Source organism: Pseudoliparis swirei, chromosome 15 (genome assembly GCF_029220125.1).
Source record: "Pseudoliparis swirei isolate HS2019 ecotype Mariana Trench chromosome 15, NWPU_hadal_v1, whole genome shotgun sequence".
NCBI classification, from domain to species: Eukaryota; Metazoa; Chordata; class Actinopteri; order Perciformes; family Liparidae; genus Pseudoliparis; species Pseudoliparis swirei.
In genome coordinates this window covers 15,768,098-15,782,222 of record NC_079402.1, presented here as the reverse complement: position 1 = coordinate 15,782,222, position 14,125 = coordinate 15,768,098, and the positions used below count along the sequence as shown (strand labels likewise).

Sequence of the window (14,125 nt, the reverse complement as noted above, 5' to 3'; positions counted from 1 at the left end):
TGATGTAATGTAAACACAATGCTTTGGATAATTGCCTGTAAATTGTGGTGAAATATTTCCACTCATCTATTATCACTTGCAGACGAACAAGTGGAGCAAAGAGATGATCAGCACAGTTTTATTGATAGTTGTTTTTTTAGTAATACTTTAAGTTGCTAGCCAGATACTTTTCATCCAGGTGATGCGCATGAAAGATGCGCTTCTCGCCCACATTTATCTGGGATAACAGCAGCAATGATAGGTACCGTTGCTATGAATACAAACAAACCTCTCTCTCTCTCGCACGCGCGCACTACCTCTCTCTCTTTCGCTCTTCCTCTTTCTTTATCTCTCTCTCTCTCTCTCTCTCTCTCTTTGGCTTCCCCGCCTCGCACCAGCCACCCCAACGTGCTCCCTCCCTCGCGCAAAATGTTTTCCTTAAGCTTGTTGCCGGGCAACGAAGGCGTGTCCAGCCGTTCGAGGGATTTAAGGATACCTCACTCGCGGTTTCCTCAGTTCAGGCTGCCGGTACTCGCATGGCAACACACGAGAGGGGTTCCCCCGTACGTCGCCGCTCCGTCTTTCCGAAATTAAAATTCAAACTGTCTGGCTGCTTCCTCCCCGGCGCGCCCATCGGCGGCAGCATGTGCCGGGACGTAGTGTAGCGCCCGACGCGGAGCGGAAACTTTCAACCCGGGGACATTGAACCCAGCGCGATAACACCCGGAGAGCAGCCGACCGGACTCCACACACCGATTCTCATTGATGAGGTGTGGACGAACTTTCCACAACAACAGTTATTTACTGATGCGCATCCGCCCGTGGACTATAGGCTACCAGGCTGCGGCCGCCGTCTCCAGGACCATTACGCGGGGATTTACCATCCTTTCTGTTTTTTTATTTATTTCAGGCAACCTCCAAATGACGTCGAGATGGCTTTAAGTGGGACGCTTCTGCCATCCATATCCACGTTCGCCAGCGGTCCCACAGTCAAGAGCAAACCCATTGGAAATGGCAATCTAGTGAGTAGCGCGTGGTCTCTTATTGAATCTTATTGCACATGCCAACATAGCCATATGCGCGACAACTGATGTGTGTGTGTGTGCGTGTGTGTGTGTGTGGGAAGGGGGGGGGGGATACGTAACCTGTGTGGCGTGTTTCGTGTCGCTCCCGTGTTATTATGAACACAGTCGGGGCTTGACGCGGTGTGCTCCACTGGGGTGTGCACCCAGCAGCTTCTCAGGGAGAATGGAGACGGTGAAAGTGCACATGGGACACCCTTCCTCAGAAAACTCACCGATTTATTCCGAATGGGTGTTTCAATAGGCTACACATTGATAGCAATAATCTTCTGAGCCTATACGTGTGTCTTATCCCATCCCAGAGTGGTGTCCAGTGCAATGTCTTTGCCAGTGAGAATAATCAGTATTCGAGGAAGTGCTCTGTGTCAAGGACACTTGCTGCACCAGACTGAGAGCTCTGTAGCTGAGCTGTCAAAACAGTACAGAGACAACTTATTTCCTCCTTGAAGCACGGACTGATATTTAACATTACATAAACAAAGCAACCTATGTGAGGATAGCCATTAATGCCTTTGTAACTTTCCTGTAGATATGGAAGGAGGAGATGTCCCGTCTTAAGAAATGCAGTGTGCCAACCAGAAGCTGCTGCTCTGACCCAGACCAGCCCACTGCCACGGGCACAACAAGCCCCAGCATGTCCAAGAAAGAGACAGAACCGGACCTGGACTTGGACTACGACTTCATTCTGTCTAACTCAATTCTGCAGCAGCAACAGCAGCTACAGCAGCAGCAGCAGCAGCAGCAGCAGCAGGAAGAGGCCATGGCAGGCAGCTCTGCCCAGACCTTGCCTCCTTTCTCCTCATCTTACCCTCTCCCCTCCCCTCAGGGAACTGCCAGAGAACTCCTCTATACCATTCCAGATATCAGTGACGTCTCGCCCTCCGGAGGCTTTGTGGCAGAGCTCATGAGACCGGAGCTGGACCCGGCGTACCTCAACCCCACCAGCCTCCGCGGCAAGTTTGTGGTAAAGACAACGATGGACATCGGAGAGTACAGCCCGGGCGTGAACGTGAGCAAGATCAGCGTTAGTGACGTGTCAGACCCAACGACGTCACTCTCCTCGCCGTCTTTTACACTCCACCGGATAAAGCAGGAGAACCAGAGCGCCTGCACCATCTCGCAGCCCATGGACCTACACCTGGCTGGGGTAAACTCCCAGGGCAGAGGAGGCCAGCAGCAGCGCCCATGCCAGTTAGAGCTACATGGCTTCTCTGGCGGAGGAAGATCCTTGACAGGCGGCAGGATATCCTCATCCTCTTCCCTCTCCCCAGACCATCCTTTGAGTCGGGAACACGCGGTTTTGGGACACCCCCACTCTCAGATCCCTGTACCTCCCCAGGGTTACCACCATGGCTCCCCACAGGGCTACAGCTCCTTCCTTGAGCCATCCTCCCTGCAGTTTCAAGGTTAGAGCACATCTTTCTTTTTTTTCCCCTCAGCCCTACTTTACATAACTCCTTGTAATCCTTTGTGTCTACTGAATGCAGTGAGTTAAATGTGGAAGGGAAAAAAAATAGAGGAGATAACCGGAATATCAAGTCTGTAGAGTATATTTAAATGCATCTCATACAACCTGAAGGGATTTACTTATCCCCAAAACCAGCAGCTCAAAAGGAGTGAAACCTACATTGGGCCTTGAGCAGCAAACCTTCTATTCATCATAAAGTTATTTTAAAGCAGCCTAAAAAGATACGCGAGCATATGTTTAACTTACGTTATTTAACATGTTCATCCATTGGTAGTCTTTAGCTATCGCTGTGTCCCTTACTGTTAACCTTTTACACCATAATACTATGAAGTTATTTAAAAATGTGGCTGTCTTTCGAAATAATATAAAAATGAAAAAGGGGTTTTCTGAAGACGCCTGATGTTTTCTTTTGCACTTTGCATGTTGAGACACAATATAAGTTCAATTCGGCGACTCCTGCTGTGTGTCGACCGACATCTTTACAATATGATCTGTAATGCAAGCCGGGTCTGTGACCTGTGACCTGTGACCTGTGACATGTGACCTGTGTTATGTCCGATGCATTCATACACTGAAAACTCTCCGCGCTAACATGAAGATGACCATTTATCTCTTGACCCCACAGATCCCCTCATGATCTCCAGCGGGGACTGCTTGCTCCAGGAAGCAAAGCCTAAACGTGGCCGGCGCTCCTGGCCGAGAAAGAGAGTTGCCTCACACACCTGCGACTACGTCGGCTGTGGGAAAACGTACACAAAGAGCTCTCACCTCAAAGCGCATCACCGCACGCACACAGGTATGCCTCTGTGTTTTAGAAGTTCTTTACGGTGTTCTTCAGCCATTCGTATCCAGGTTAAAACCGAATAATCTGCGTGTCTCTTGCGACACTCTCATGCAGAATCACATGTTGAGTTATTACTTCATGTTTCACGGTTTAACACATTAGGTTTTGTACCGGTTTTCATTGTGAAGAGCTAATTGCAGATATTATCCTAAACGAGCGAGTCACGGGGAGTTATTGAGTCGTGATAGGGGTAAAATGGGTGAGGGATGGTGAAGGCGACTTGCTAGACAGGTGTGGTGACAGGTTTATACTAATCCCTGTTCAAATACAAACCCCAGGCAGATTAGCTTGGTGTTCATACACTGTAGCTGTAGGACAGGACGGACCTCTTTTCTCCTCAAGGTGGGGAAGGTTGGGCCAGTTTAACCCCGGGGCCGGCACTAACTGCTCCATGTGTGTATTGTTTCCATCAAAGGGGAGAAGCCGTACCACTGCGACTGGGAGGGCTGCGGTTGGAAGTTTGCACGTTCGGACGAGCTCACACGCCACTACAGGAAACACACCGGCCACCGGCCATTTCAGTGTCAGAAATGTGACCGGGCCTTCTCAAGGTCAGACCACCTTGCCCTCCACATGAAGAGACACTTATGAGACTTTGCGATGGACGAAGACTCCAGGAAAAAAAAGAGAAAAACGCATGTCAGCAAGAACCCTGAACAAACTCGTGACCTACAGTTTTTAAAACCATAATTTGCCTTCAAGCCGTTCTCAAGCAACAAGACAAGCTGTGGTGTTCACGGCAAAAAAAACACAGCGTTTCTCTCCCTCAAGAGCTTAGAATCTTCCCTCAAAGACTGATCCCGTCTTTGCACATTGAGCAGGCGACTTTGAAAGGACCTCTCAGTCAGGGTTATACACTTTTATGAAAGGGACCAAACTGGAATTTGTCTTATTTAACTGACAAAACTTGGAGGACCAGGTGCCAACAGCTTTTAACTGGAAATGTTTTTTGTGTCAGGGAAACCAGGAGCAACAGACAGACATCTCCAGAGGCCTTAGACCAGCAACATGCCGATATAGGCTCTGTTTAGTAAGAGTAGGAGCTGTCCTGCAACCGCAGGGTGGGTTCGATCTCGCCTCCCTCTTAGTTGCAAGTCCGAGTGATTGACGAAGACACTGAACCCCCCCAGTTGCTTCCCCGCTTTCACCACCACCCCACTGCTCCTTATAAACTAGATGGATGGGTTAAATGCAGAGAACTAATTTCCCCTTGGGGATAAATAAAAGTGTATATTCTATTCTATTCTATCAACTACACACTGTTCAACATACTGTATTAATAAATTCATCTATATTTATATACACATTTTACCTGCAATGCCATTCATTTCAGGTACAATGTTAATTTATACAGAACGGTGCTCCGTAACTCCCGAAGGAGGTTTTTTTTTTTTTTCATTAAAGAAAAGGTACCAAAGATTAAGGACAATATACAAAAGAGTGAAGACTATGAAAAAGTGCCATATGGTTGTTTGTGCGTTTCTCAGAAACCCCTCTTCCACAATCTGACTTAAATCAGGGGAACAATTCACTTTATAAACGGTGATGGCAATCTTTAATGCACTGCAGTCGCAAAGTGCAATAATTTATATGAGACATTCATATTTTTGTATTGAATGAGTAACTCTGAACAAATATTTTTTTGTTTATAGCCAAAATATGTAATATAATCTTGAATTTTGTACATTTGTAAATAAAAATGCTTTGTTATTGTTTTGTATTTTACACTATAATAAAATAAACTGTATTTGAAATAAGAAAATGGCCTTTCTACTCTACCCTATCTACATCATTATATCATTGAAAACAAAACATCAAAGATGTACCTGCTAGTGTAATGAAGACGCACATTTAAAAGGCAGCAATAACTCACGCACAATATCAATATCCTCCCTGACAATCGCCATATCCCTGCAGGCAAACTAACACAATGTTGCCGTTAAAAACATTTTTTTTATTTTTTAAAAGCACTCCATCTATGTCCTGTTTCCATGGGGTTCTCTTTCCACCTGTCAGTGGGAAGAATGGGGAGGACAACCGAGTTACTGGCTGGCATTCAAAAGGTGACACCGGATCCGACCGCCACTCCGGTGCACGATGTGAATATAACCTATAACGAGGTGAGAGATGCATTCACTCACAAAATAAGTTCCGTGACAAAATTTTGTTCACTAAACAAACTGAGTGACTTACACAACCTTGAAAGGAAGCCATTAAACAGGTAATAATTGCCTATGTTTTAATGTATGTTAAGAAAAAAGGGCTTTTCTTCCACTACATTATTTGCAGTAAATATTGTGATTTTGTTCCAAAACATAGAGGACATGATTGTTTTTTTTATATATTATAATATTATACGGTGAATCATTTTGAAGAAATAAGATAGCACTTATAATTAATAATTAATTAGAAATTAATCTAAACTGTAAGTGCTTAATCTACAATTTTTTTTATTTATCCATACATATATATATATATATACATATATATTATTTATGAAATGTTTAAATTGCCAGGAGGATATATATATATTTATATATATATATATTAAAAGTTCATATCATTTTACTGTACAGTATGGCATCATTGCACTCCACAAAACATGTCTTTAAATTAATAAATAGAACAAACAAGCAACACAAAGAGGTATAACTATTGCCTTACTTTGACTGTGTGTTAATACAAACAAAAGTGTATTTGTTGCTCCGTCCTCCACAGTAAACAGCATGTCTCCGACAGTCAACCATCTTCAAGCTGGCAAAGAGAGCTCAGGGTTTCACTTTTGGAAATATGTTGTGGTCTCTGCTGCCCCCTATAGGTCAACTCAGTTTAGAGCACCCAGGACACTTGCCTTTCAGCTTTAATGCCTATATCGAGCATCATGGGGCCCCTCGTTAGGCTTAAAAAATATAATTCACGAAACAAGACTGAGATTTATCTGTAGTGTTTAATAGTGGCTTGACACTTTGTAAAGTAAATTGCATGTGTGTAGTACACTATACATGTTCCTGGTCTGTTTAGTGTTTATTGCAACACATGTTGTGAGCCTTATTTATTGCCCTATAATTTGGGGTTGTAGTGTCAGGCAACAGATTCATTTTATTGGGGTGTAGGACTGGATTTTCTCTGAAAAAAAGGCTGACTGGCCAATAAATTAGAACCAACATTATGTAATAAAACAACTGTACACATGATTCACTAAAAAGAAAAGCTATCTGGTATCTGGAACTGCCTAATCTCCATGTAAACATGGCAGATTAGGCAGTTCGCATTTGTTTCTTAATATTTCTTATTTATACGTACAAATTAGAAGTTATTGCAACTAAAGCCTCCCACGTGTATGTAAACCACATGCATGTTCAAATGCATTCACATATGCATTGCAGATGAGAGATGTCTAATCGAAAAAAGAAACTCATACATGTTGTGCACAACTTTTAATTTTTTCAAACCTTCATTACTTGTGAACTTAAAAATAAAACTAAACAAGAGTGCATGAATACTGTCAGATCTCTACTGAACAAACCTCACTTAAAATGTGACATACTGCTAAATCATATTGATTAACTAAATGATTCAAGAAAATCAAAAGCACACATGTGAAACTGATAAAAAGTTATCGTACTTCAATTGTTCTTCCTTTTCGAACTGATCATAAACCGCTGATAATGATTCAGAGTTATTCAGGTAAATGTGGAAGTGGTGAATACATCTTTTGTTGTTGTGAGCTGTAAAAGGCTTGTACACACATTCAGCAATCAAAAAGTCGAGGAAGCGAAATGAAGATTCAATCATCCTCGAAGTTCTGTTGTAAAAGGAAGTTGGCCGCCAAGTTCTCGTTCTTCTCGCATGCAAAGTAGGCTTGTATAACGAGTCCCTCCGGAAACCCTAAAGCTTTTAGCTGGAATGAGAAAGAGAACAGTTGCAAATTAGTCAAACAATACTTTAATAATAAGCACGTTGTATTTTCTGCTCGGCAACATCATCAGCTGTGTGTCGCGGTGCAGAGAGGAAGCGGTTGGTGACCGTGTGGCGCTCCCCCTCCCCCTCCCCCTCACCCTCTCAATGGCCTCTTTCTCCTGTGGCGTGACCTGGATGTAGCTCATGTGACTCCCGCCGGATGCGTCACCTGCTGTCCCCCCGTCTCCACCTGCCGGCACCGCCTCTGGATTGGGTTCATTCAGCATCTGGATGAACTGCTCCTGGTGGCTGCTAATTTCCTAAAGTGGTAAACGAACATGTTGACGTCTAGAACTCTGAAACGTAGTACACAACAACAAATAATTGCCATCTATACATTTCGGGGACTCGCAAGAGACACATCTCGTAAAGAGAACGGTAGAAATCCGGACTTTAAGTCTCTAATATGGGAACAATTAAAAAACGCTGGATCCTACAAATTCCCATAATGCAACTCAATACCTGCTTCCTAAATCCCCTCATCTTTCAAAGTCCAAAACTGAGATCCATACCTGCAAACTCATGAGGGGTGAAGAAGGTGACAACGGGACGAGACTTTTTTTTTTTGTCGTCGCCACACCACATCCAGGTTGTTTGATGACACCTCAAAGCTTTTAGAACTACGGTCTTTTGATTGTTCTGGATTTTTTAAGAAAAAAGATCCTCTGAATAATTCAGTGATCGGGCCCTAATAATAGTAATAACAACTTTACATTGCCAGTATATATAATATGGTTAAAGCCATTCAACTTCCTTTTGTTTTGACTCGTGTGCTCTGCTGAGCTTTGAGACTGTTCCGTGACTCTGTTCCGTGACTCTGTTCCGTGACTCTGTTCCGTGACTCTGTTCCATAAAACCAGCCACGAGATAAACAAACAAACCAACTCTAAAAAATCAAGCATGTCTAAAAAACATAAAAACATGGAAAACCATTAATGACCCATAGCACTCAGACAAAAAACCAGACAATTTTGGTGGCCCTGAGCACCTGAGCACCTCAGAGATCAATTACTGTGGATTGTGGATTGGCATCCTCATTACCACTTGTCCATCGCATAACATATCTTTATCTTCTCTGGGACTTTAACTTTAACTGTCGTAATTTTAAAATCCTCAGGAGCATCTTCTCAAGGACTGCATTACAAAATCAGGCACATCTGTCAATCTCTCAAAATCAAAAAGAATTAGTTCTCGCTTACGTTGGGTGACTGAAACTGAGACTGGATTACTCCAGTTGATGCTTAAATAATAGCTAGCTCCCTCCAGTTTAGGTCGAACAGTGCAGATCAGGTTTGCAGTCAAAAAAACTCACTAAACTCAATCCATCACTGCACAAGCCTGGCTCCCAGTAAAAATCACTGGCCCCATTAAAAATCAAGAAAATTTTTCTCTCTTCTCTTAACCAACACTGGTGATGCTCCATCAGATGCTCACGCCCTTCTTCCACTATCCCACTTACTCACTTGATGCACGCTAACTACCTAGAGCTACTTGACTACTTGTAGTTCCAAAGTAAGTGGGAGCCAGCTCCTTAAGGATTAGTTACTCTTTTAGGCAACCCCCCTCAGAATTTCAGTCCGACACACAGTCACCCTAAGACCCTTCTTACTTGCTTAAGACCTTCCTCTTTGACACCTTCATAGTTGAGTTCCAGTCAGGTGGTGGGCTTCTTGATATGCTGGGATATGCGGGGATATTTTTGCTATATTTTAGGATTCTCTGAGTACTTTTCTCCTCTTTTCTCCTTTTTTTCTCTGAATTTTCATCTCTCAAATGAACGTTACTACTCTCCTTCCCGTTTCTCCTTCGAGTTTTGGCTCATGTAATGACCCGGACCCTATGGATGAACATAAATCGGATTGGATGGCCTGATCCTGTGCCTGGGTTCCTGCCTGTGACTACGCCACTGTGCCCAGACCTCTGCCCCCTCCTCCCACCCCCCACTGCCTGATGGATGTGGATCGGTCTCATAAATGAATATGCCTACTATGAACTATTCATACACTCTGTCATATTCATTGAATATGTTCAACTCTAAATCTGTCTTCTCATACATCACACATCCATTGCATCCATCTAGGGAGAGGATCCTCTCTGTTCTCCTCCTCTGTTTCTTTCTTTTCCCCCCTGAAGGGTTTTTGGGAGTTTTTTTCCTTCCCGATGTGAGGTTTTGGGGGCAGGGATGTGTGTGTGTACAGATTGTAAAGCACTCCGAGACAAATTTGTAATTTGTGAAATTGGGCTATACAAATAAACTGAATTGAATTGAATTGTTCCATGACTCTGTTCCTTCCTCTACCTGGTTGTTACGATCCTAAAATTATAACTTCTATACATACCTGCCATAAACATCATGATACCCGATACCAGAATTCAATACAATAAATACGATACTGGAATATTTATCTACAGTAGTAATAAAAATTAAAATATATTTTTTAAAGCCGAAGACCGTCTAAAAAGCTCCGCAACTTAACGCCACTCGCTGTGAGAGCGCTGCGCAGCACTCTTCCAATCTACACTATTCACGTGCATGACCTATTTTGATTTAAAAACGGCGAATTCCGCCGAAAGGTGACAAGTTTGCAGGTATGGAGATCATATATTTTTAAACACGGTGTCAGTGAACTGCGACTCCAATGCTTCAACCGTGAACTCGCTCAATCGGCACGGTGCCGAGGTCCCTCCCCACCTGCAGCAGCTCAGGGTTCTCCCGGCCGATCTCCTGCAGCAGGGCAGGAAGCAGGGCGGCGTTCTGCTGGATCAGCTGTCGCATCACGTGGAACTGAGGCTGGTTTCTTAGGAAACTGAGCGGGTTGCCTGAGAGGATGAAATGACAGTCGGAACGTTTCAGAACCCAAAAGACATAAAGACAGGACGGTACCAGCATCACGCGTTTGCTCCTTGCTAGAATATGCCGAATAGTTACGCGTCACTTACCTCCCCCAGCACTGGGTGAAGAGCCAGTGTTGGCGGGAAGGCTAATACCACCTATGGGTGCAGCCTGAACACTCACTGGAGTCACCAAACCCACTGGTCCCGGCTCTCTGCCTGGAATACCCTGAAAGAAAAATAACAAAAGTACAAGAATTAATTAAAATATATAAAATAAACATGATATATCGGTGCCACAATTTGATTTGGGGTCCCATCATGTTATGCACACATTTGAGGATTCTGATTAAAAGTGGTTATTATGGATGGAAGATTTGTACAACTATGTCATGCATGTTGCTGTCTATTAAACTAAAACCAGCATATCAAGACATTCCAAAGGCTAAATAAATGATACATTTACAAGATCCTGGGACCCCAAAGCACACAGACATGATGTATGATGTTCCAATCAAGACATTTGCTCTGCAACCCTTTTGCTGGGGCCACAGACTGGAGGTTGCCTTACTGTGAGCAGGTACTCCACCGCTCTGTCTGGGTTGTTGAAGCTCGCTCTCAGAGCTGCTACCACCCGCTCCCTCTCGTAGCCCATGAGCATCATCTCGGTCACCATGGCGTCGTATGATGGGCCCGTCACTAAAGGAACACACGCACCAAGACGGATCAATAGTGGGACTAAAGAGCTTCAGTCAGCCAACAGCACCGTGATGTAGGGCTGCAACTAACGATTATTTTAATAATCGATTAATCTGTTGACTATTTTTTTTCGATTAAACGGATTAAATAAAACTAAAAACTGTCATTTTGAACCCTTTATTAAAAACAGGGTTTGTACGCTCAGTTAAAATGGTTATTTCCAGGCCCGGAAAAATCATTGAAAAAAATAAAATCCCAAAATGTTTGGAAAAGTAATGCAAATTAGTTTTATTGATACGTTCATTTACGCTGTGTATATACTGTATGCTTTGGAATTCTCATTGATAGTTTAAATACTGCATCTTCTCACTTTGTCATGTATACACAGAGTTTTGACAAAATGTTTCGTCATTGAAAGGTCCTGGTCCATCAACATGTGTATGAACCCCGTCGAAAACAGAACTGACAGCGCTTTACTCGCCCGACTATTTGTGGTTTAATCTCGCCGGTGAGGGGGCGTGGCTTATCCGCGTTGCTTTGCGCCGCAGCCTTACCTAGATTAGAAACCGCCTCATCAATCAGGTTTGTGTTTGTTGACGCCTCAGAGCTTCTGCAAGAGGAAACAGACCTTGGGTGAGGCATGATCCGCACATCACATCTCAATAGAAGACTCACTGAGACCAGAAGGTCGGTGGAAGACAAACACATCTCCTCCATCTTTACCCGACAGGAGTGGAAGCCGGCTCGGCAGTCGAAGACGGCGTCTCCTCCGGTTTGCCGTCTGTGGAGGCTCGCTCTGATGCGCTTCCAGAGCCGGACGAGGAGGCTGCAGCGCTGCTAGCCGAAGTGGCAGGTGACGGCTGCGGGGTGGCTGAGGCCGTTTTAGCCTGCGCGGGAATACATCATTTTCTTAAAAACATGTTACTTTTCCAGATATCAACCGATATGGGTCATGGCGTCATCAGACATAAGCGGGTGGCTGTGGAAGGAGACGGTCACAAAACCGAATCATAGTTCAGTGTTAACATTCATGGGCATGCTGTATATTTACTGAAACAATTTCTCATTCCCAAACCTTCGTCACCATGACGACCACAAAGTTCTTCTCATTGATTTTGTATTCTTTGAGAGCCGTGTCATCGTTGAGGACTTTACCTGTGAAGAAACACACAAATGAGTCACAGATCCACTGGCTTTACCTGGCGTGAGCTCTGAAACGACGTGCGGGGGCGGAACAATAGACGGCATCATATTTAATCTTTGAGTGGGTCGTAGAGTGGTTAATCGCCAACTTTTATCACCACATCTGGGTCTCTTTGTTGTATTGTTTTTTTGAGTGTCTGAGAAGCTAATGCATACACAGAACTTAGAACATGTAGTGAGCCTGTGGCAATGCTTTACAACAAAGTGCGGTGGTATCATTTAGTTGTTTGTTAGTGTCTGACAAAAATCCTAATTACTACCCGGGTTTCCCCAAGATTGATTTGTTCTTGTTTTGAAAATCAGATGACTGCAACGCTTGTTTAAACAAATGGAGGTCGGCATGTCACGAAATCCTTTCAAAACCAAGCTACATCCTTTGAAGTAGAATGTGTCCGACGTCTTTTTGCTGTAAATGTTGTGCAATTGGAAACAGGAGATTAAAACCATGATGCTTTAATGCATCGGCTTAAAGTGCAAAACAGAAGCAACCGTTAACCAGCTCTTCAGCATTACATGGCTATAGCTGTATAATATTACTCGGGGTCTAAATAATTTAAGCCTCTCAATGCAAAGTTAGGACAAATCCAAAGTGTGGACATGTGCATACCAATGCAGCGACTATAATACAAACAGATGCTTACTTGAAATTATGAAATTACACAAGTTCTCAAAATGTGACATAACTTTGTTGAGAGGCAAGACAAAAGTCGGACAACTTCTGCTATTTAAAGGCTAAATCCTTGTAAACATACACAAACTAAATCTGCAGCTCACCAGCATATATCAGTTTCAGTCCATCAACTGCGAAGTTTTCCTTTCCAGTCTCCTTTTCAATCTTCTCTTTCAACACCTTCACCTGTGGAACAAAGTGACACGTTTTCTAGTGTTAAGCAGGAACTACAGCACGAGTTAGAAAATAAAGTCCAAAGTGTGCTTCATAAAAGTGGAATTTAACAGACGTGCAGTTGGTGCACTACCAGATACACCACGTTAAACACTCCAGACTGGTGGCACAGCGACGTTGTATTCCTAAATAAACATATTAATATGACACCGACAATACCGTTATACCCCCCCTCACTAATCTGTCCATAAATGGGCTACGGCTAAATGCTGACAATACAAAATACTTTTTTTCTGATCAGTAACGTCAGTAAATAAATTACGTTAATCGGTCTCAAGCCCGCTGGCTAACACACGCCGTATTAACCGGGACAGTTGGAGCTTCTCTCCGGTATCCGTTGTGTTAACGCGGACCCATCTATCCATCGTCTCTTTTGAAACGGTCGAAAACAAAAGTGATCCCTTCCAGGATATAGCCGACTCCCACTCCACCCCCTTCACGAATGCATGCTCTCAAGTCTCACCGTCTCCTCTTCATCGATGTCGATTTTGAACGTCTGCTGTTGTAAGGTTTTCAAAGTTATCTGCATTTTGTCGACAGAGGTTATTTAATTTGTTATATCCCCGGGACTCGTTTAAATGTTGTAGATCCGAAGCAAGAATCTTGTCTGTTTTTGTTGGCTCATTACAAACTGTCAGCCGCCATGACTTTTCGCCTTTCTTCTTCTACGTAAGATATTTACGCTACAGCGACCCTACTGGACAGTCCTGAAACTGCAGCTACAAATCAGCAATTTTACAGGTGTGCTTTTTCCCCTTTTTATTCGTAGTTTAGTTAATAGTATTATCATCATATCCTTTAATTAATCCTTTAAATAAGTTACCTCAGTTAAAAATGCACAATGGCCACTCTCAGAGGGTTTTACTATTATAATGATATTTTATTGGATTAGTAATAGTGATATATGAACATATAAACAACACTTAATGTTATGGTTTGTCAATATTGAACCACTTAGTGGCGTTATCGACAGTTGCATAGTTTAATATTGTAGGACAAATATATACACTCTGCAGTATAGTATCTCCAGTGCACTTCCACTTAAAAAAAGATTAAAGAAAAATACATCCAACAATACAAAGATGTACTAGCCTAGAGCATACTTTTTTTGGTTTAACCTTCCCAGAAGAGCCCCTTAAAAATAATAAACAGCA

At 43.2% G+C, this 14,125-nt stretch overlaps 2 protein-coding genes across 2 annotated transcripts; one reads left to right on the top strand and one right to left on the bottom strand.

Annotated features, from left to right (window-relative positions):
* Positions 1-369: 369 nt before the first annotated feature.
* Positions 370-4,397, top strand: klf4 (Kruppel like factor 4). Its single transcript, XM_056432549.1, has 5 exons — positions 370-749; positions 890-1,001; positions 1,591-2,467; positions 3,155-3,325; positions 3,789-4,397. Exons 1-5 carry the CDS (start codon positions 745-747, stop codon positions 3,962-3,964), a joined length of 1,341 nt encoding a protein of 446 aa, XP_056288524.1. The 5' UTR covers positions 370-744; the 3' UTR covers positions 3,965-4,397.
* Positions 4,398-6,793: 2,396 nt separating this feature from the next.
* rad23b (RAD23 homolog B, nucleotide excision repair protein) lies at positions 6,794-13,628 on the bottom strand. The gene is made up of 10 exons (XM_056432317.1): positions 13,435-13,628; positions 12,842-12,923; positions 11,940-12,019; positions 11,588-11,751; positions 11,419-11,474; positions 10,737-10,864; positions 10,274-10,394; positions 10,026-10,153; positions 7,432-7,593; positions 6,794-7,274 (listed from the first exon to the last, which is right to left on the bottom strand). The coding sequence occupies exons 1-10, from the start codon at positions 13,498-13,500 to the stop codon at positions 7,161-7,163; spliced, it is 1,101 nt and encodes a 366-aa protein (XP_056288292.1). The 5' UTR covers positions 13,501-13,628; the 3' UTR covers positions 6,794-7,160.
* Positions 13,629-14,125: the final 497 nt, after the last annotated feature.

Bases quoted from the DNA above. Each gene is read 5' to 3' on its own strand.
- klf4 (XM_056432549.1), top strand. The intron at 2,468-3,154 runs GTTAGAGCACAT...TTGACCCCACAG, and splicing joins ATCCTCCCTGCAGTTTCAAG to ATCCCCTCATGATCTCCAGC. The intron at 3,326-3,788 runs GTATGCCTCTGT...TTTCCATCAAAG, and splicing joins GCATCACCGCACGCACACAG to GGGAGAAGCCGTACCACTGC.
- rad23b (XM_056432317.1), bottom strand. From the start codon at position 13,500: ATGCAGATAACTTTGAAAACCTTACAACAGCAGACGTTCAAAATCGAC. The intron at 11,475-11,587 runs GTAAAGATGGAG...TTCCTCTTGCAG, and splicing joins CCGGCTTCCACTCCTGTCGG to AAGCTCTGAGGCGTCAACAA. The intron at 7,275-7,431 runs GTGAGGGGGAGG...TTCTCATTCCAG, and splicing joins AGAAAGAGGCCATTGAGAGG to CTAAAAGCTTTAGGGTTTCC.